General features: G+C 43.6%; 1 protein-coding gene across 3 annotated transcripts in view; it reads right to left on the bottom strand.

Moving 5' to 3' along the window:
- The window catches only part of LOC147747102 (vitamin D3 hydroxylase-associated protein-like), a 382698-nt gene that overhangs the window by 211452 nt on the left and 147280 nt on the right, over positions 1-23966 (bottom strand). For all 3 annotated transcript variants that reach the window (XM_086952351.1, XM_086952352.1, XM_086952350.1), the window contains exons 3-4: positions 17726-17869; positions 4460-4593 (exon numbers count right to left, since the gene is read on the bottom strand). In XM_086952351.1, the coding sequence (XP_086808477.1) occupies positions 4460-4593; positions 17726-17869 (278 nt within the window). The remainder of the gene's footprint in view (positions 1-4459; positions 4594-17725; positions 17870-23966) is intronic.

The following is a 23966-nucleotide window of genomic DNA, read 5'->3' as shown; positions in this document are numbered from 1 at the left end:
TTTCACATCCTTGATTCTGGGCTAATCACTTAAACTCTCCATGCCTACAAGTATAATGTGTCCATGTGCAAATGAACTGGTGCTAATATAAAGCACTCCAATACCTTCCGGTAGTATTGGAGCTACATACAGTCGGTGGAGGTGTACGACCGAGTTCAGTGGGGGCAAGCAGCCACTGGTGGGAAGTGGACGGGCAACCGACAGCAAATGCAGCCAGCATGGGCAAATTAATTGATTTGTCCATAATCACAAAATGTGGAACTGAGGCCAAGGCTAGGGAGATACAAATACAGCTCATCTGCAACAACATTAAAAGGACTACTTTTGCCATGAACACCGAGGGACAGGCACACCTTGATGACATCAAGACTCAGCCTGGCTCCTTTGAAGATTATTCAAGTTAAGCAACAATGGTGCATGGAAACACTTCACTGGTGAATGCAAAAAATGAAATAAAGTGTCCTGATGGAAGAAATTTGAAGAAATAGAGTCCCAACTTAAGAAATGAGAAGCAACAAGGTGAGACACGAACAGTTCAATCATTTTGCACAGGAGAAACGTGGCTATGCAATAACAGCAGAAGTTACAGGTACTTTAGAAGCTCTGACATGCCCTTTGATAACGCATACCTGATTCACTTGAGGTCTGATTTTTCAGCTATAAACAGCATTGCGAATTACCATATGTGGTGTAAACACACACACCCCTAGTGCCCACACACATGGAATATAAACAGACACCAAGTGTGCCAAGTAATAGTAGCCGTGCCCACACACATGCTCCAATCAGCACATCAGCTATACACCAACAGGTTATTAAAAGGCAGAACACCACCACTCACTAGAACAAAGCAGATTACAATGGCGGTTTAAAGCAGTGATGGGTTCGGGGAAGGAGGTGATTTGTGGATAGGGCAAGCACCGGGAGGTGCAAGGAAGCAAGCAGGGATGGAAGGGAAGAGGAGGGGAAAAGGAAGCACAGCAACAATAGGAAAAGCAGTGATGGGCAGGGGGTAGGAGGAGAACTGTGGATAGCTCATGAGGGCGAGTGGGAGGAGACAGAGCTAATACAAGCTGGTGCACTGTGTACAGTGCTGAAAAGAAACAAAAAAAGTAGGTCCTAAAATCTTCATAAAAACAGGAGCAGTGGATGTTTGCAAGTACTTGATCCATGATCTGGTGGCAGGACTAAAAACAAGGAGAGGCATCACCATGCATGCCAAAGACAAATGGTGACAAAGAATATGAAACAGACGATGGAGCAAGCAAATGGGAAGCCAGTGAGTGGGCTGAAGTCCACAGATTAAATGCAACATTTTTCTTCGAGACAGTGCATGTGCTGTCTAGCCGAGACCTAATAAGGAGGACACTAGCATAGCATCCCTCCATATCCAGATACACACTCTCCATCATTCTCTCTCTCTGCCCCCTCATGTCATATTTCTTGGTGCATGGGGTCATATATTAGCCTTGCAGTGCAGTAAAATCAACTGGGAAAACCACTGATTGTTTTAATAGGAAAAGAAAACTTATGAGATACACTTACTAAAGTCGATATGGGCACTCAAGATAAGCACAGCACTTTAAACTGGTTGCAGTCTAATAAAGGGATGTTCTATGGAACATCCACTTTTTAGTTTGAACCGTTGCAAAATGTATAACAGAAAATGTCATTTGCACCTGAAAATGTCTCAGGGCCTAAACGTATTTAGGACAGACATCACAAAAAAAATTCAAATATGTACTTATCAAATAAATCAGATATAACTCAAAGCATGAGAACTAGTGTGTAAAGGTACTTTAACTAAATGAGACACAACTTAACACTACTTAAATTCTAAATTGTTGGAGTGGTGAAAATACTGATGGAGATGGAAAACAAGGGCTACACCAAAGGTAGGCATGGTGGACAGATTTCTTACAAAAATGATTCCTGATGGGACTGAATGACAATAACATTTTCAGCATTCCCATGAAATCGTGGTAACTGCTACATAATCAGGGTAGTCTTTTGTCTGAGTGGAAATTAGATCACTTGTGGGCATTACTACATGGAAGAAAAGCACGTCACACGATCAAGGAAAGATGGCGTGGTGAGCATGGCTTGTGCCACCAGCAGCAGGAACTTTCTTTATTTGCTCAGTGCAATCCCTAAAGATTAAAAAAGCTATGTTATTCTTACTTTGTAATGTTACTGTAAACATTAAAATGTTACGTTATTGTAGCTCCTGATTGAGGGGAAAAAGTAGGTTATTTGAATATAACAATAGAGCATTTATTCAGAAGAGGCAAGAGCTGATAATATCATAGGACATCAAGTGTATTCGGTTTAATAAACGCTGAAAATGGATGGAACTTCTGCTACCAGTTAATCATAACCTAGGCACATAACAGAGGCAGCCAAGGAACCATGAAGGCAGGGCAAACACCCCCTCACCAGATGCTTCTGAATAGGAACATCTCTATGAACATACAATCCTTTCCTGTACAGAGAGAAGATGCAATAAAATGGAACACCCTACTCCCCGGGACAGGAGCTGTACCACACGAGAATGTAACAACACCTTCCACAAGTTCTTCTTTGGTGAAGTGAGGAAAAGGAAAACCCACAGGAGAAGGATTTCCAACTAATGGTAAAGAGTACCCAATGTCAGTGACCGGGGATGCATCCATTGGTTTTCCTTAATAAAGGGCGGCATGAAAAGTGTAATAGACATCTCCAAGAGCATAATACACACTGACAATGTGAGGCTAAGCCTGCTGGAACAACATTGCTCTCTCACAAACACAGTGTGCTACAGGGTCTCTCCAGAGAGACACCTGAGCAACACAATCAATATTTCAAAATCTTCCATCTATTAAGCAATCTGGCAAGTCACAGTTGTGCTAAAATCAAATGTGGCACCTTTTGTCACTTTTCTAACCACACCATGGAACTTAGACAACCAAAACATACTTCCATAAGATCAGTGAAACTCCCATCCTGCCATATTCACCATTGATTATACACACTACCACCAAAAAGCCTGACAACCACCCCTTCGTCAATTTCAACTGCAAGGGCTAGAGCAGCCTCATCATACAAGCGGTATGTGTGGCTTATTTAACATGTTTACCTAATTCTTCGGGCAAGGCTGCCATGCTGGAGGCCAGTGAAGTGACTAGTAGTGAATACATTCATTTTGTCGTACTAAGAAAGTAACAACTTTTCATATGTAAGATAAGCGTCTACTTACACACCCGCAATCACTCATTATCGTGCCCTTCCTCAACAGGAACAGCAAAAAATCTGGGAACGTGGTTTATGGTTCATAAACCCCGATACCAGTGAAACGATGGGCACACACCCTAACGGGATGCTCAACTGATGAACCAGTGGAGTACACATTAATTTTTGTTCCTGTATCAAGGCAAATAGAGACGTTTGCTGCTTGTCTGCATTGTGTTACACATACTGACATCAACAATGACCGCAGATCATGTACAGCCACAGACATCGTTGTCCACTATGAATCCCAGACCAACTGAGGCATCAAGCATTGGTCAACTCCCACAGCAACACCAGCCTGGAAGACAAGTGACCATAGGAAAGTGGCATTGGCTATGAGGGGCATCCCCTTTACACCAACAGATAATGAAAGCACACTTTTTAACACATTGAAGGTGCACTGGATTGATGGACAACTTTACCCTTTTTTGTGTAGATATGATCTATAACCTTCACCTCAGTGCTTAAAAAGCTCAATTGTGTATGTCTTTTGATGACACCCAGATTCCCCTAAATCTAAATGGTTACCTTGACGACTCATGACCATCAATCTGCTCTTCTGCTTGGCAGGTGGATGTCAGCTTACATTCATGAACTTAAAACATGCAAGTCTGACATCTTTCTCACAGTTCACCACCTTCCTTCATATCCAGACAGTAGTCTGCCAGCATGAGGCCCACTCCTCAGGCATCTTCAACGATCAGGTATCAACAACCCACGACGCATGCCCGGCTATCACTCGATGCTCACTTGAGCCATGAGCAGTCTCCAATAGCTGCTTTTATCAAGTAAATCATCCAAAATGAATGTGGCGTTCTTTGCTTTTCCCATCAAGTTGATGTCCTGAATGCCTTTATCTCATTAGTGTCAGACTATTACAGTGGTATGTACTTCGAGCTACCCAACCAATCAGTGCATTTCCGGCCTTTTCGAAATAAATCCCAGAGTAAGTGACCATATTTCGACCTCTCTAAATTCATTGCCTTGGTTCATTGCCGGCAAATCCTTCACTTCCAGGGCACCTCTTTGCTGATTTAATAATCTCAAATGCTGGAAACCTACACAGAATTTGAGATTAGCACATCTTGGCCCAGAGCCCTAAAAGTAAAATGTGTTACAATCCTGCATCAAGCATGGATCTGGGAAGTCCCAGAAACACTACTTTTACATTAAAAACATTAACAAATATTACTTGATCATGGATTGTGGAAGGTTGGTCTTCACAAATGGAATGGCTCCTTGCTTCTTCAGAACCTGGACGATTACGCTGTCCTCTGCTGCAGGCTTGCCAAGGAAGTGCACAAGGCCGACGTGGTTATCATGGCCCTAGGAGAGAAATAGAAGTTATCCTCCAGCTCCTGATTTGCTGTACTAAAAATTCATATTCCTTTTTCATTTTCTACTTCATATTAAATACATTACTTTGTTATTGCTATATTAAAGCTTTTTTTTATGTTTTGTAATATTATTTTGTTAGAAGGTTATCTATGATATCTTGTCACTTGTTTTATATTACTGTCTGGAGGTGAGTGGAAATGTATGTGCTTGTGTAGTAGAGATTATGTCAGTGAGTAATTCCTCTGTTGTTCTTCTCTAGGATTATGAAATCTGTTTGTATAGACATAGATGGAGGTTCAGTGAGACATTGGTGAGATTGCCGAGTTGGTTGTTGGGGGCTTGAGTAACCAGCTCTTGATGTGGTTGCCCACTTGTACCTGAATAACTTAGGTTTGTACCAGGTATTGTCTTTCATGGTGATGAGAACCTTGGCATTACATTCTCAGAATGCTCCTACAACCAAACTTTTAAAGCACGCTACTAAGAGGTAGGATAGTTGTCCGCCCATCTCTCTGTAAGGTATCCACAGTCATGGTTGCAGCAGGATATTTTAAAGTCATATTGAAACAGAGTACGTTTATTTTCTGCGCTGCTTCCCAAAGAATTTCTCTTCATAATCTGACTATGCTCTAAGCATTGCTATTTTTTTTAAAGTATTTATTTATTTATAAAGTTTTATATAGCGCAAACTTGACCCAAAAGGGTATCGGAGCGCTTTACATTTAGAATTGTTGCGTTACAGGTTACATCGGTTAAAAGAGCATAGTAAAGTACAGTACACATAGACAATGTTTCCGTAATTCGAAGGAGGGGGGGGGAGGAGTAATAGCGGGGAGATGAGGAAGAACAATATCCAATGTCCGACTAGGTAGGTGACGGTCAAGGGGGAAACTAAGGCCCATCTCATTAGCTGTCAAGCAGCTCCACCGGTCATCAGCCATGTTGCTCAGGTCTCAGCGTTTAGGAAAAACCAGTTTAGATTATTTGATTTGCGAAGGTTATATAGCGCTATCTAGACCCGGAGGTTTCAGAGCGCAAAACCAGGGGAAACGTTGCATTAGATGATTAGAAGGTACATCAAAAGGTTTAAAAAGTGCTGGCTTTACTCGTAGGTATCAGAGCGCTAGAACAGAGGAAGCATTGAGTTATAAATTGCGTAGTAAGGTAAAGTAAAACAAACACGGGGTTGGGAGAACTTATAGGGAAGGAGGGGAAGAAGGAGCCATAGCGGGAGACGAGGAAGAACCATGTCCGATGTCCGGCTGGGTAGGTGGCGGTCGAGGGGGAAACCAGGGCCAATCTCCTCAATAGTTGTCTAGCAACTCCATCGGGCATCAGCCATGTTGCTCAGGTCTCAACGATAGGGGAAAACAGTTTAGAATAGAAACATAGGCTACGATGATAGAAGTAAAAGAAGAAGGTGGTGGGGAGGGTGTATTAACAAGCCAGAGAGGCCGCTGGGGTTACCATATAGGCCGATGAAAATGAAGGCAAAACCAGCTGTCCTGTAGTTGCGTTCGTTCTTCCCTCGGGTGTCGGCGGGTGGATTTTGAATCAGACTACCACTAGCAGCAGGCCATTCACGTTTCCTGATCATGCACACACCCTTCGGCCCCCCAGGGGCATTTCTGTGCATCTCAGCACCGCCAACAGCCCGAGGCCCACGCAACCCAGGTCCTGGAAGACGTGTAGAAGCTCCGGGGCCAGCCATTCAATTCCTGCATTAGAGCAAGGAGGCAAGAGAGGGAGCCATGGACCGAGAAGAAATGGCGAAGGTATAAAAGTCGAACAGAGAGCTAGAGGTCATCGTCAGCCATGTTGGGGTCAGGCATCCTGGGGCCCCTTTCATGACCGATTGGTAGTGCTGGGGGGCGCTTTGAAATACACCAGGCAGGGCAAAGGGGTCGGACGCCTCCCTCCTCCCGTCCGCCGCCGCGCTTCGTGGTCTGTTCTGCTATTTTGCACCATCAGTATGTGTCTTGTCCTTACTTAGGCGCCATTTTGGAAACAGGCAGGCGGTAGCCATTTTTGTTGTGACTGATTTGCAGCGCTGGGGAGGGCCACTTGCTATCTTGCAGAGCAATGGAGCTAGTCGCCTACCTCCTCCCGCCCTCCGCCGCGCCTCCTTGTCGGTCCAGACGTCTGGACCTTTAATGTCTGTCCCGGCTGTCTTCAGACGCCGTTTTTGGACCAGGCAGGAATTCCCAGTGAAGCGTGGTGCGTAGCTCCGCAGTCAAAGGCAGGGGGGGGGGCGGAAAAACCGAGCGTCTCAAAACCACCGCGCCACCGGTAAAGGGTCGCTTCCCCGCAGAGTCGTCTGTGGTGATATCGGCAGCAACCAGAGCAGGAACGTAGTGGCGGCACAACTGGACATGGGAGCTCTCAGAATGCTGCCACGGTCATCAGCGCCCTTCTCAGCCTCAACGCCGGCGCTCAGCTACATTAAGCGTTGGGGGGTCACCACTTAATTCACCAGGTCCGCCAGCACCCCCACGGAGCGCGCCACTGGAAAGCAGTCCACAGGTAAGGTTTCTCTGGGGTCAGCCGTGGGCAGGCGCCATCTTGTTGGTGGGTATCAGGGTTAGTAATGTCGCATTCTCTCCTCCAAATCTGCTTGATGTCGGAATGCAGTGGTCACCACCTGCTGCCCACTAAAGACTTGTATAAACACATTTTACATCGGGTCTCCCTCAAACTCCGCTCCATTGCCTGAATTGCTATTTTCAGTGACCACAATTGGAGATAGTTCATCTGCATCATCCCAGCAAGGTGCACAACTGTGCTGCATACCACATCATCATACAGATATTCTCCATATCTTAGCAACGGAGAGCATCTATCATACTGCAGCTTCTTTAAAGATTGACCCTGTGGGAACTGTAACATGGCAGAGTGGACACATGAAAGAAAGTCTATAGATAGTAGTGATGAAGGGAGTGACATTAAATTCTTCTTTCACAGCACCGGCCTTTAAGACCCCTACAAAGAAGGCACAATATTATTATTGAAGTTACTGCCAGAGCATGTAACAAACTAGTTTAGACCCTGACAGCTTAGCTAAGAAGCTGAATACAGGCCTGCCTGGTGGCAGATGGGGTCTGACAAACTGAAATGGGCTCCTGACTAATTTTACAGCAAACCAAAGGGAAAGTGATGTAAAAGGAGTTGGCTGTGAGAAACTAGTTAGGCTAGGGTAACTGCGTCTCTTCAGTCACGGGCAGGTGCAGAGCATAAATCGGTAACCTCAAACCAACACTTCCCCAGAATGTTCAGGAACCTGGGACAATTCCACCCCAAGAAGAGGACTCTACTAGAAGAAGACTCCTGAGTCCTACTGGAAGTGGAGAGCTCATTCAAGGAAACAGGACTCCAAACAGGGACTGGAACTGCTGTCCGAAGTGGTTGGAGTACTTTTTGTCTGTTTCAGGGATACAAAACGGCTCCTGATTCCAAGCCATCCCAGCTGACCACAGAAAACTGGATCCCATAGGAAACTTGGCTGGAGGCACACCTTGTACCTAGAACCCTGCCCTGAGGAGAGGAGGCGGTGTTTTTAGGGATAACCAGAATTACCTTTTCCAGCAGTTTGAGAAAAGTGGCCTTAGCCATTTTTCCCCTCTGTCACATGGTACCAAGGCTTACCCTGGAAGGTTCAGATTTTTTTTAGATGTATTTATTTATTGCACAATTACTTAAAAACATTGCAATCACATACAAAATAAGCCATATAACCTTTTATATATTTAAAAGGACATTGTGTTACCATTAAATAATGCATTAATAAGAAGTTAATAAAAAACATCTCACTCAACAATTAGCGTAAAATGCTGGCACCCACATTTTTAAATCTATGGCTCATGCGGGTGTTTAAGGTTCATCAAGGTTGTTACCAATGTCATATTTCACAAACCAGTTGCCAATTGCAGTTCCTTGCAGATGCAGAGTACATGGATCAATGATTCCTCCCCAGTTCCACAAAGACGTCAATGTTTGTCCTTCTCCTCATGATTCCTCCTTCCGTACCAGTATGCCATCGGCGGAACTAAGACAAGGCGCACACCCGTTACCTGGCGCTTCATTGTTAGGCTGAGGGGAGTCGTCAGATAGTGTGGCAAAGCCCCAGAGTCAGAGTTTTATCACCCAGCTGCCATGACCTAAATGAGCATCTTGTTCAGCCAATAGTAATTTTGCTTGCTTTGTTAGTAACTTCGACGCCACTGGTATTGGCAGAGAGCTTCCCAAATTACTTGTACGTCCAGGATCTCTACATAGTGCGTTAGGAACTTGCACCAATTTGTCGCAGGATTGTTCATTAGTGTCCAGCTGTGACTTTTTAATGTACACCCCTAAGCCGGTTTGGCTTTCAAACAATAGGCCACCAACCTGGCTTTTGGTAACCATGGCTGTGATGTCAGTTTAAATTCATATGAATTTGAGCATGGGCGGTGTAATTCAGCAGTAAAAACACCATGCAGTAGCAAGCGGATTGTGCTTATCCAACCAAGTTGTCATTTTGTCTCTAAATGTCATTGCACTGTAGGCCAATGCTGGTAAAAATGTACTCCCCATTACCTTAAAGAAGGGAAATAAATCTGGTTTGCTCATGGATTTGACCACTTTGCAAAAGGACCCCACTAGGGAATTCACTACACCCTGTTGGGCGGTGATGTGATAGGCTGAACGTCCCCTATGGTCAAGCCAGATTCCAAGGCATTTAAATGCGGTCACAACTTTGTTGATTTTCCCCTCAATAAACCAAGACGCTTTTCTTGCATGCTGCCTGGTAACTATCATCAACTGGGATTTTCCTTGTATTGATAATCAGGCAATTTGCCTTACAATGCAATGACAATGCCGTCCAGTGTCTCTGAAAGTCCCACCGGAGTTTGATCTAGAAATACTGTGTCGTCTGCGTATTGTAAGGATTGGATTTTGGTTCTTGAGAATTTAGGTGGGAATGATCTCTCGCGTGCTAAGTGCTCTGGAAGGTCTGCCAAATACAAGTTAAAGAGTATAGGTGCAAGAACGCACCCTTGTTATAGCATCTTGTTGATTTTAATTATGTATGTGGTAGCCCATCCAGTGGTTATGCTTATTTTTACCCAGGTATCGGAGTATAAGGTAATACTTGCTTTCAGTAGGGTTTGGGGAATGCCCCAATTCTTTAGTTTTTCCCACAATCTTGAGCATGAAACACTGTCAAATGCAGTTTGAAAGTCAATATATTCTAAGTACAGAGCCTTCCCTTTTCTTGCTAAAGTATCTTCTATCTTGTGGGCGATGCAAATAAGATGGTCTTCAATGTTGCAGATTTTTTGAAAGCCTGTTTGAGAATATGGGATCAGCTTTCAATTCTTCTGCCCAACCCAGCACCTCTTGAAATATTATCGGGGCATATTATCAAGCGGCAGCGATAATCATCGCTGGCCACGCTTGAGAGTGAGATTTTTTATCGCTGGCTATCGCTGGAAATTATCGCCATGCTAGCGCTGTATTAACAATGCATAGCACAATGTCGATAATTATTCCAGCGATAGTGGTGTTTTCCATGGAACATCGCTGGTTTTCCAGCGATGTTCCATGGAAAACTGTGATATCCTTGATGATAGGGCCTGCGGTCTTAGCCACACAATCCACCCCCCATGTTAGGTATGCCTTAGTCTGGAATTTAACAGACGTTACATTCCAGCGTTAATGCCCAGTTAGCGCAAAATAAATCAACGCTAAACCGGACAGGGCTTTGTTGTAAATACAGCGAAGCACCGTTAACGATATTTTATAATGTAGTTGTAAGGGGCACGCCTACCTTACATCTCATCAGCAATGCGATAGGAAACCGGGCGCTAAGGCAAGGAAACACGAGCTAGAGTGTCCTTGTTAATAAAGCGATAAAATTATTGCTGCTTTTTGCCCAAAAACGGACGCTAAAACGGCGATGTTATCACCAGCCCTTGATAATATACCCCTAACTGGCATAACACTTCCCCTCTAAGTCAAGCAAGGGGATCAATCGATAGTTCTCTGGCCTTACTCAGGAGGCCTTTTTGTATATTGGGACTAGGAGTGAATCTCACAATGTCTCTGGGATAATGTAGCCCATCTCTGGATTGCCATTTACATATCATTGGTGGGATTCCATTTGAGCCAGGCGCACCACCTGGTCGCATTCACTTTATGGGGTGTGCTACTTGAGTTGTTGTTATTTTAACAATATCCTCATCTGCCGCTCACATGTTCCTCTGTCACCCATTTGAGCCAGGTGAATCGTTGATTCATTGTTTCTTTTCATCTTATTATTTCTAGGTCCTTCATCGCTGGTGGGTTTGACATAAAGAACTTCAATGTAAATTTCCCTGATAGTAGGTGCGTTGATTGTGATAATCGGTGACTGATTTGTCTTAAATCATTTGCTCATCGAGATATAACATTTTTGCTGATCCTTTAATTTTAAGGTTTCGTATGCGTTTTTCCAGCGCTGATCTTCCATCTTCCTCTTATAAGCATATCTGGCTTCCCTATATTACTGACGAATTGCAGTAACCTTTACACATAGTTCTACGTTTTCGCTTTTGTGCTTGGTGATCTTACGCATTATGTTGTTTAAATTGCATTTTATGTTCACTGTTTGTTGCTTGCTTTTATTAGATTGGCATAGTTTCGATGCCATTTTGTCTATTCCAGGTTTTGCCACTGTGGTTAGGTTTTCGCTCAGGTCAATCCTGAAGATTGCACCCAAGTTGGTTAAGAAAACCAGGTCTGTCCCACTCATAGCTATTTGTCGCACTGGAAAGGGTTCCGCATGACATTGGAGTGAAGTTATTCGGTCTTGTGGAGCTCTACCCAGCTACAGCTTCTATCCTTGCCCTATGGCAGGATTTTAACTTGCAAAAAAGTTTAAAGGTAAAACCTTATCCAGAGCAAGGCAGCAAATCTCTATGACCAACGAATCACCCTGGGTGGCCATGAAAGGTATGTTTGTCCTGATTAAGTGTTGGTGCCAAAACAAATAGCTTTAATGGGAATTCTGCAATGCTGCTTCTGACTTTGAGAAACCCTGATTGGCCATAACCTTTGACCTTGCCCCAATGGAAGTATTTGACTTCTGTTTCAGAGACTAAGGCCAAATTATGTATTGCTTCAAATATGGCCTGGATTTTCTGTACCCTGAGTAATATGTATCAAGGTATTAGTAAATCTGAAGGCGAGGATAATCCAGAACTTGACAAGGAATTAATGGGGGAATTGATCATTTTGGGTCCAATTCCCCAGTAATTCCTCATTTTCCCCTCAGTGTTCCCACAACGATTTCCAGCTACTTCTAGCACCCAGAATCTCTGTGTTAAAATAAATAGATTTGCAGTTGCAAAAAGAATCTTATAATTCCATTGGGGCTGGTAGCCTCGGTTACCAGCCCTTTTTGAATTAAGAGGTCATACGTAATGAGGGCTCTAGTTTGAAGCTAAAAACTTTGACTAGGAAGACCTCCATGCTGTATTCGACCTGTGCTCCATCGCGGCCAGCCTGGAATCACACCATGGTCCCAGTCAACAACAAGCTATTGTCATCAAACTTTTTCAAGGTGCTTTTTGGCTTAAATCTTGTAAAATTAATATCTCCAGTGCCCTTAACCTACCTTATTGATCTTGGTTCCTTTTTGTTCACTATTTTTTTCTTTAATTGGTTTGGTAATTTTATTGTGTTGTGTTCTTTAAAATTGTTAGTACTTCTTTAACTTAACATGCATGTCTCTGGGGATTCCCTGCTGCTTTTGTCATAGCCACTAGGAGTTGACCAGCGATTCTCTCACAACTGTGTTTTTTCCTAAGAAGCATGCATTTATTAAATTGGTTGGGGTCCCTCTTCCTAGATTTATGACCCAATTTCTGACAGGCGTATATCAGTAAAGGGCGAGGGATGTGACAGATATGTCCAGGAGTGTCATAGGACTCAAGCCACACTTCACTGAAGCAATCGGCTGATGCATTTATTCCCATTTAGAAGCAACTTGGCTTGGTCTGGACCATCACACGTCAACGTTCACAGGTTCAAGACTGATTGAATGGAGTTGGTCTCTATCTGTAATGATATAGATGAGCAAAATAACAATGGACTGAAATGCAGAAATGTTAGGGGTTCACCAAGAATAACTTAAATCAAAATCTGTGTGAATCAGCTTTCAGCTAAAAGTCATTGTTGGGAATAATACAACTCAAACTCTATTTTATATACAAATTGCAGTTTGTAGAGTTGTTAGTATGTCTCTTTAGTCAGCAAAGACCATGATACTGCAGCATTAGGGAGCTGATTGGACGTGCCACCAAATTACAGCAAAAGGAGGTGAAAAGGTCTTTATCGTACATTAGAAGCACTCAAGATCCCCATATACCGATTTCTCACTTCTTTGGAGGCAATAAAAAGGAACTGTGTGTGTTATAATCCCCACTCTGGAAACTATATTGAATGTTAAAATTCACAGTTAAAATCTAAAGATCAATGGTTTTTGTCAAAGGGGCTTGAATATATTGAATTTATAATAAAAACATGAAGTAAATATTTCAGAAATGGATTATGATTGAAGGTAAGGAACTATCTGGATTCAGAGTACACCTGGGGACATCTTGTGTATACAAGAATATCTGGGCATATATATTTTGTGCCTGGGCTGGGTACATGCTTTTTAGATAGAGCTTTAGAGACTGCATTTATGGCACTTATCCTTGGAGAGAAGGGCATCCATGTCTTGTGGCCCTTTTGATAAGGAATTATTCTGAAAGATAACAACTTGCATCAACAGAATAAAGAACATTGATCCAAAATATAAATGTGTACCTTTCTCTTTAGCAGCATCTGAGGAACTCTTGTTGAAGAGCTCCTATGAGTCTGGCATGACTGCTTTCTACTGATCGGCGTTGTGAAAAAGCTCAGCACTCTAGCTAATAAAATGCTAGTGTGCACTCAAAATCCGTGCAGTTTGCCTGCCCCAAGCCCTCACCTTTCAAGGTTATCACTCTGCCTGTTTAGAAGACTTGCTTTCACAATTATGCATGCATTAGGGTATGTTACTTCACACTGGTACTGCCTATTGCATAAAATGTGGGTCATCTGGATGTAAAAAGAATGGAAGGAAAAGAAGAAAGGAAGGAGACGAAGAGGGCAAAGAAGAAGAACACGATCAGAAGGAGAAAATAAAAAAGAAGTAGAAGAACCACAAAAATACCTTGGAAGCAATTCACTCAAAGAGTAAATCTACACCAATGCACTCCTATGATGGTTGTAGATGTAGTACTTTTTGAAAATCACAAACGTTTCCAGAAGCAAGCATGGAAAACTGGGTTTGGCTCCTAGTTCTAGACGTACGTCTATGAATGTCATGCAACATGTTTCCACGACTCCTGTTTTCCCAATCCATAATTATATTTAACATTGACTTAAGAACAGGAAAACGGTGCTGGTGTGAGAATTTTCTTTCTTTTCTACACAGGGCAAAATATATTCCCAGTTAAAAAATCCCTTCCCGAACATCTTCTCCTAGTTTGGGGGGGATTAATTCCCTTTCCCATCGTGGAAATGGAGTTACTTCTGCTCTTGGCAAGAGTAAATCTCTGACCATTTCAAGAGTCAGAAATGGTTGGATCTGAGTTAATGAATACTCACAAACTTACAAACCTTACAAACCTAACCAAGTTTTGGTTTACTCTCTTCCCACTTCTTATAGGAAGGTTAGTACTGTAGATTTCTCCAGAGTCATGGTGGAGACAGTGGCATTAACATGAGCCCCCATGGGGCGGGCCCCCCTCCTGTACTGTGCATGGGCTGGCCTGAGAGCTGCTGACTGAGTGGGGGAGGGAGCCTCCATGCACTTTGCAGGGGACCTCCTCAAGTTCTGTTACACAACTGGGTGGAGAAATCCACAGTAGTAAATTCATTTATGCCTGCTAGGAATCTTTTTGTGAATTCCCAACAGATGTAAATTAAGACATTTTTAGATCTAAATGTGCTTTTACATCTGAAAATACCCAAGTTTATTGTTCCCATCGTTTTTATGTATCGATTGCTGCTTACAGCTTTATGGAGATTGTTAGAACTGGGGGTCTCTATTTGGCAATGGTATACACCTTTGACCAAATAGGGACATTGCTTCTAAGGGAAGGGGGATTACACTACTGGAAAACCCCTGCTCAACCATTTGGTAGCTTTGCACGAGCAGACAGGCTAATCTCAGAGTCAGTGTGTTAAGCATTTGTGAACACGCCCAGTAATACAGTGAAAACACTACCGATGGACACAACACAGGTTTTTATAAAAATAAGTATTCTTTATATAGACTTAACACAAGATGATAAACGACAAAAATCCACAATAATGTACCTAAAATAGACTCAAAGATGGTAGAAGTCACTTAGTTCAAGTTGATGGTAAATGCACCACAGTTCTCACAAAAGTACCTGGATGCGTAACACAAAACAAATAAAAGGCTTGCAGAGTTGGGGATGCGTTGGTTCCTTGCTTCAGGGGAGACGATGCTTCGCGCCTCAATGCTTGCGCAGAGTAGGGGATGCGTCTTGGTCCTTACCGGAGAGGAGGTGATGCGTAGGTTCTCGTACCGGGCACGGTTATGATGCGGCAAGATGGCGCCTCGATGCGATGCAACAATCCGGTGCGATTCAATAAAATGGCACCCTTGATGCGACAATGTGAAGATGATGCGTGCAACCCCGGCGACCGTGCGGCGAACTCTGTAATTTTGGAGCCGCGACAGGCCCTGCGACACTTCTCCGGTGATGCGACGGCGACCCTTGCGGTGGTGACACTCTTTTCCGGTGATGCGTCGGGTAACAGCTTTGATGAAGGCACACTTCTCTGGTGATGCGGCAGCGACCTCTGCGGCGCCACATGCTTCTCCGGCGATGCGACGGCAACAGGTGCGACAGTGACACGCTTCTTCTCGATGTGTCATGCTCCCAGCGACACGTAGGCTTCTGCAGACAGAATTCCCAGCAAGGAAATTCAGAGGGGAGCTGGTGGTGAAGTCCTTTGTCTTTGAGACTTCAGCAGGAGGCAAGCACAAGTTCAAGCCCTTGGAGTAATATTCTGCAAGATGATGAAAGTTCTTTAAAAGTTCCTTCTCCTTTCCTAGGCAATAAAGAAACCACTGCAGGCCAACCCAGGACACTGGCATGGGGGCAGTCCAAACTCCTGCAGCTTCCTTGGTTCTTCTCCTTGGCAAAGTTGTGTCTTGTTGTTCCAGAAGTGATTCAAAGTCTTGGGGTCTGGGTCTCCATATTTATACTCATATTCGCTTTGTTCTCTGAAGGTAGAGAGGCCTTTGCCTAGCCCAAACCAGTTCTGGTCAGTCCTGGAGCACTTTGTTGACAAGACTCCTTTCCTTTCACAGTATAGGCCAGGGACATCAGACACACCACAGGAAGTGGACCCACCAGCATTGTGGAGGGAAGGCACATCCCTATTCAGGTCCCAGGTGCAACTCCTCCCACCCATCTACATGCAGATTTCTCTATTCAGCCCTGTGCTAACTCACCCTGTCTCCTGGAATCCCCCAGCCCCTGTCACTCAAACTCCAGACACGGAATACACAACCTAGCAGAGGCAGGCTTGGACAGTTAGTCAAGAAAACACCCACTTTCTAAAAGTACTATTTTCAAACGTAGAATTTTACAACCAACTTTACTAAAATATGTTTTTTATCATTCTGAGTTCAGGCATACTAAATTTGAATTTCTACCATGTTCCCTGGTTCCGTTAGGATTATAAGATGTTATAATCAAACTGCCCATTTTGGCCTATGGGGACTGGTAGCCTTGCAATAGTGAAAAACAAAAATGGCTATAATACAGTATTAGGACATGCCACACATATCAGAGCATGGCCTACCTTTTATACACAATGCACCCTGCCCTTGGGCCTACCCTAGGGGTGTCTGATATAACGAAAAGGGAATGTTTAAGGACTGGCAAGTGGGTGCACTTGCCAAGACAACATGGCAGTACTAGACTGCGCGAGAAAATTACAAGAAACAATTTGATGGACAGAATGTAGATCAATGTCTTACATTCACCCCAGTACAAGGATCTGGGCCTAAATCCATCGTTTTTTGCACTCCACACCACCCTGGGTCAGATAATGGCTTTATGCAAATCAGCTCTGACCCTGTGCCCCATGGGAACAGTCCAGTCCGAACTACAACAGCCATATCTTTCCCAGACCGGAATCAAGCATCCGAGGACCGGACCGGTTTCGAGGTAACACCTCTCATCAGCCCGGCTAGCTTGACTCCAGTGGTGTGGAGGCTATGGGACCCACGTCTGAGCTACCCCAGTACACTCAGGGAGAAAATTACAAGAAACAATTTGATGGACAGAATGTAGATCAATGTCTTACATTCACCCCAGTACAAGGATCTGGGCCTAAATCCATCGTTTTTTGCACTCCACACCACCCTGGGTCAGATAATGGCTTTATGCAAATCAGCTCTGACCCTGTGCCCCATGGGAACAGTCCAGTCCGAACTACAACAGCCATTTCTTTCCCAGACCGGAATCAAGCATCCGAGGACCGGACCGGTTTCGAGGTAACACCTCTCATCAGCCCGGCTAGCTTGACTCCAGTGGTGTGGAGGCTCTGGGACCCATGTCTGAGCTACCCCAGTACACTCAGGGAGAACTGCGCACAAGCTCTGCAATGGCAGGTATAAGACATACTTTACAAGCTGCTTCTGTGGGTGGCACAACCAGTGCTGCAAGCCCACCAGCAGTATTTGATTTACAAGCCCTGGGCACACATGGTGCACTGTACTAGGGTCTGATTAGTAAATCAAATACCCCAATCATGGAGTCACTAATCAATACATCAATTTAACATAGGGAGCACTTGCACTGTGGCACTGAATAGCAGTGGCCCGGTTCCCAAAGCATCTAACCAGCAAAACAGATCAAAAACAGAGGAGGCAACCAGTAAAAAAAAGGAAGGGAGACTCACACCAATGATACCAGGTCTAACAGAAATATAAGCAGCAAATACTACGAGTACTAGGACTTTAATCAGTGCAACGTGTCATGATGGTGCTATCCACCACTGTTTGATGAAAGACTCACTTGCTTACCTTATAGCCCACATCATCCTTGAGACTGATGGGGACACAGTAAAGAAGGCCTTTGTCTTTCTGTTTTTTCACTTCTTGGAGCAGAGTCTCGCACTCTGGAAGAAAATCCGTCAAACAGTTCACCTCCTTTTGCACTTGCAGAGCCTGGAAAACAAGTATTTGAAATGTCAAACTCATGCAAACAGCACACGTAGCAAAACTTTATAGAAACTTTTCTATTGTATTTTAGCTTCTCCTGCCCCTCAGTTGCTTTCTATTTGATGATAAAGACACTAAAGGAATGAGTAAAAACCTGCAATATGTAGACCTTCTGTATCTGCTTCGCGTTTCGTGACTAACAGCAGAAAGGGCAGAACAAAGGGTACCAATGGGTAAGTGGCCCTTAAAAGCTCAGCCGTGTTTAATATCGATGGATGCTGGTTTCAGGTTGTAACACAGTGTTTATTAGCTAAAGTTTGACTGTGTGTAGGAGATCCCCCTGTCTTATCTGTGACTCTCAGTAGGTTTGCATTTTATACCTCTTTGTAGATCGCTGCCCACGTCTTCACTTGTGGGTGCATACTCACTCACACTAGAGTCAAGCCTCATTGGTTACTTAAATGAGGGCTTGATGATTCAGGCCGGACATGCTGCACACGAAGGAGTGTGTTTTTTTACAGAATGATAAGGAATCTCACCTGGAACTTTAGCCAAATTGTTTCTGCATCACAATATGTCACAACATGACTTTGTGGAGTGAGCCAAAGAGGAATCCAGCAAGAAGCCTCGCAAACATCCTGAGAAGGTTATCTATACCCTTATAAATGTTATTAGTAAGTGAGCAATGTTTGAGAACTAATGCTAAAACCCACTGCCCTCCAAATGGGACTTTTAAAAGCTATAACTAAACTTAAGTTTGGGCGGAGAAAGGATATCCAATTTTTACAGCCTCTGCAATAGCAAGATAGATACTGTGTTGGCTAGAAAAATACCTTCATATCTCAAGGACTTTTTTGTTTCTCCAGTAATTTGGTATTTAGCAATTGCATATTTCATCAGAGCAGATAGAGAAGCTATCAAGAGGTTCTGGCCCTCATGTTAGAATCATTGGAAAAACAGACTGAATGGAGTCCTAAGAGGGTCCTTTCACTGCAAATAAATGCATTTTTTCAACTTAATGCTAAATTCAGCAACATAAACCTTGAGCATCCTTAGGGTTAACTTACCTCCCTTTGAAACTGAAGACTTGAGAGAGAGGCAAGATGGCGACTGAGTGAGTCGACCGCTCGGCTGCTCTCCAATCATGACTCAACCTTGGAATTGAAAAGTGACAGCAATCAGCAACAAAAGGATTGCAATTCAAGGAAGGATGCATACTGATTGAGAGTGCCAGTTATTCAAGAAAAAGTGAAGGAAACTCGAAAAAAACAAAGATTACGAGTGGTGGAAGGACAGTAGAGAAAAAGAAAAAACGGACCGGAACGCATGAAAAAGATGGATTGGAATTGCCTTTCACTCACCTGAGACTCTGCGACGGTTCCAATCAGAGGGAAGCTGCGCCGTGTTGTACAGAGCTGAAAAAGGCGCTCCTCGTCTCTTTGTGTGTATTGACGACCGGCGGTGTACAGTGGAAGTGTTGCCTGTTTTGTTCAGGCTTCTCCTTGGCACGCTGTGGGGAAACCATGGCACCAAAGATCCCCGTGGCTATCCCTGCTAAGGGGAAAACGCGGTCTGGTGTGGGTGTAACCACTGGCTTGTCTCCCAAAGCAACATTGTCCACAGACCCCCACCCACAACAAGGTGGGGGTAAAAAATAAACTGCGGGTACCGCAGTATCCAGGACCGATAAGATGGAGAGGAAGAAAAATCACACGGCGCTGCCGCCTACTAATAAGCCTTCAGTGTTGGATCTTTGGTGAGCAGCGCCCGGATCAAAGAATTTACAGTCACAAGAAGGTGAGCAGCTACAGGGGGGGAAAGGTAAAGATGGCAATGAGTTGACTGGGGAGGCTGATGGGGAGGTCCCTGATGTCACGCAAGAACCGTTATTATTGACTAGCAGCCAGCCCAATGTGTCAAATTTGTTAAGTCACCCCCTCGGCTCTCCCCATAACCGCCACTACTCCCGGCCTGCAATCTGAGCTAAAGAATTGCATAGATGGAAGCAACCAGGATGGATTTGGGGGTCAAACATCAACCTTATTAACGGACATTAACACTAACATGTTTAATTCCCCACTCGTAGAGGACACGGCGGCAAACCAAGCTGTTTCGTCGAATCATAGTGAACAGGATTTGGACTGGTTTTTCTCGCTCTCAGACGGGATTTGGTCTGTGTCAGGCTCTGGATCAGGGTCTGATTCATTGGAAGATTCTAGTGAGGAGATTTCTGACAATGGTAAAAAAGAGACTACAGCTACAATATGTAAGGCAGCAAGGAAGACAATCCATCCCAGTTTGCAAAAGAAAAGTTTAAGATGGGATCATTCAGGCGCAGATTTACTCAGTATCTGTATCACATATTTTCCGAAAGGCGATAATACAGTACTCCCAGAACCACCAACATTAGACACGGTTCTTCAGTGCATTCTTTCCCATCGGGAAGAAACGCGCCAAGACAGTAAACACGCACAGACATGCATTGATATTAAAGAATGTCTGACTACTCTGGAAACCCGAACAGAGACCTTAGAGAATGATCTAGCAGCCGCACGCACTAGCACTGATGCTCATGATGCTCAAATAGTCGTTATACAGTGGAAACTAGAGAAGCATGAAAATCGACAGTGCCAAAACAATCTGCGGGTGCTAGATGTACCAGAGGGAAAGGACGGGTCTGATATTCGGGCGTATAATGTCGACATGCTATCCAAGGCTTTTCCGGATCTCGAGGGCTGGAAGTGGTTTCTAGAGATACTGAGAGCTCATTGAGTCTCGTTTAACCTCAAGCACCCAGTGAAACCTGATACAAAGCCCCGGGCTATACTAATCTATTTTGGAAATTTCTTATTGCGACAGGCAATATATGATAAAGCAAAGCCAACTTCGAAGCGCAATGGAGGGGACTATTTGTTTTTTGTACAACCAGACTTTTGCCACTATACAGTGGAGAGACGATGGCGCCTTCGTCAGATGGTTAAACCGATACAAGATCGGGAGGGGCAAGCCTACCTGTTGAATCCTGCGAGTCTGAAAGTGATTAAGGGGGATCATACTCGGTTTTTCACTTCTGAAATCAAAGTTAAGGAGTATTTGGAGGCCTGGGACCATAAGTCTAAGACTATTTTTCAGCTCAAGTGATTATATACTCAAACTTGTTAATTCTCCCCCTTCCCTTTTTTTGTTTTTTCTCTCTCTCGCTTTCTTCCCAGTATAATAGTAGCCAATGAACACTTCACTCGGAGGATGTTTCAATATGCTTGGGAAGTTTGGGGGAGAGGAAGAGAAGGTTCTGTTTTTTTCAGGTTTTTGTCTTTCTTCAGAACTGGGGTACCTAGCTGCCGGGAAATTTATGCTGGGTTGGGGGTCAGCACTCATCTCCACAGACTTCTTAGTCTGGACGCCTTTCTACAGGGGAAGGGGCGGGGGAAGGGTTCAAGGGCACGGGGTGGGAAGAGCAAAAGAGGGGGATGGAGGGGGATGGAGGGGATGGAGGGGGATGGGCACAGGGTGGAGAAGGAAATAAACAGAGAGGGTATATTAAAAAGGAATCAGATAGTAACCTTAAATAAGCAAGAGCACTTAATTCAGCGAAAATTAATCGATCCAGATGGGTAGAATAACTATTTGTTCAGCTAATGCTGGTGGTCTCAATGATAAACAAAAACGTTTTAGAGTTGGTGAAATATTAAGAGGCCTAAAAATCGATATAATATGCCAACAAGAAACACACATCCCTTGGGGGAAAAGAGACACGCTAGCTATAAGGGGATATAATCTCCTTGCCTGTTCCACCCAAACTTTAACTATCAGGGGAGTAACGATTCATGCAAAGAACTGTTTTGGCTCTGCCAAACGGGTATTGGAAGATAAGTGAGGTAGATGGGCTATTGTGCAGCTCCATACGGGATTGATTATTTGCACAATATATTGATCTAATGAGGATTACCCACAAATTCTTAACGATTTAGAAGTTGAGTTAGCATCATGGTCAGGCCCTTTAGTAATTTGTGGGGATCTGAAAATCCATTATGACACGGGGTGTGGGGGAATCCAGAAGCACCAAGGCAGGAAACCCCAGGTTCATCGTTCCCTCTCGGCCCTGCGGGCTACTTACGACCTGAAGGATGTGAGGGGGTAAAACATCCCGTTGATCCTGGTTATACCTATTTTTCAAATCCCCACAAAAAGTATGTCAGACTGGATTATTTTTTGGTGTCATCTTCTTAGATTACGACTGTCGGGATGAAGAATTTGCCTAGATTAATGTCAGTTCACAATCCCCTACTCATAGACTTACCATTTCAGATAGAAGACCAACCACAGCCAAAGTGGACGTTTGATAGATCTTTATTATCCAACTATCAGTATATCAAATATATCAAACAATGGGTCATAAAATACTATGAAGTGAATCGATTCAGCTCCTCGAGGGGCATAGTTTGGGAGAGTTTCAAGGCAGGCCTCCGGGGGGGAAACAATATGTTTTGTGGGAAAGAGGATAAAGCAAGAGAAGAAAGAGATAGCTGATCTGATAACTCACTGGGGCAACTAGAAGAAGAACATACTAAAGGAATTAGACAATAGCAAGAGAAGAGAGAATTATCACTGCGACAAAAAAATATGATCATAAAAGCAGAAATAAGCAGCTGCCTACTATATTAGGAAGGGGGCAGCCAGTTATCAGACACATCAAAATGAAAGATATGAATATGGTGAGACCATTGGCAAGATACTTGCTTTATGGACCAAGCAAAGAACAGCTGGAAATAATATAACGGATATAAGATCCCAAGATGGTAAACATCACACAGAACTAAAAGATAGTATTAAGGTTTTGAAAAGTTTTATCAAGATCTGTATCAACAGGACAACCTTGATCTTGTGCTCTTTAATGAAACTGAGCTGATTTTAGGAAACCATCGTAGGTTCAGTGAAGCACAGTGACAAGAGCTCGATAAGGAAATTACGATGGAAGAAGTCTTAGTAGTTCTGAAATCAATGGCCTCAGGGAAAGCGGCATGGTTTGCTCCCTAAGGTCCTCTATATGTTTAGATCGATCCCATTAGTAATTGAAGACTTGCTTTTAAAGAAAGTAGATCGTATATTTAGCAATTTTGTATGGAAGTATTAAAAAATTTGACGTGCCCTCTAATTCCTAGCACTACCACAAGATCGAGGTGGATGGTCTGTTCCTAATCTTAGATATTATTACTACGCAACTTTTCTACAACAAATGGCTCTAGCGATTTCACATGGTGTGGGCAGCAGTCAACATGCTATAAATAGGGACCTCCCCTTGATCTATGAGCTGGCAATAACACAAGGAGTACTTTTACGACAACTAGAGGCCAGCTATTATAGGAAAACTAAATTTAAGATTATAATGACAATCTGGAGTATATGGAAAAAAATGGTAGAGCTCACGAAGATACATGAATATAACAGGTATACACCACTGTGGCAATCCCCCCTCTTTTCTGCATTAATGTTTGATAATCTGGCCAAGCAATAGCAAGAAAAAGGAATATTGAAGTTGGGGGATACCTATTTTAATGAACAAAGGCTGTCGTTATTTGAGTTACAACAAAGGTTTGGCATTGCGGCTGGAACATATCTTAAATACAGGCAGCTTCCCTGCTTTTTAAATCAAATTAATAATGAGAGAACTTTTCTAGGCAGGAATCTGCTAATAGAAACCAGGCAAAAATCAAAAATATATATAAGATCTTGACAGATACCCTTTAAGGCGACCTTGAGGCAGTAGAAACTAAAGTAGGAGATCCCGACCTCGATGTGTATAACTCATTAGCTTTAGCCAAAGAGACGTTTCTCGCAGCTAATTTGAAAGCTCAACATTACTATACGGTATATGACCTTTATTTTACCCCTGCACAATTACATCGGTGGGGAAAAAGAGAGGATGATAACTGCCCGTTGTGTGATCAAGGGCCACCAGATATAGTACATATGTTTTATGGCTGTGAGAAACTGGGTCCATTGATTAAGCAGATAGGGGAATTCTTGTCAACTGCAATTGATATGAGGGTTATTATAACCCCAACCCTAATGTTGCTGGGATGTGACGAGAAGGTGCAAAGTG

Source organism: Lissotriton vulgaris, chromosome 1_1 (genome assembly GCF_964263255.1).
Source record: "Lissotriton vulgaris chromosome 1_1, aLisVul1.2, whole genome shotgun sequence".
In the NCBI taxonomy this organism is placed as follows: Eukaryota; Metazoa; Chordata; class Amphibia; order Caudata; family Salamandridae; genus Lissotriton; species Lissotriton vulgaris.
Note: the sequence above shows the minus strand (reverse complement) of the source record. Positions and strands in the feature narration are given on the sequence as shown.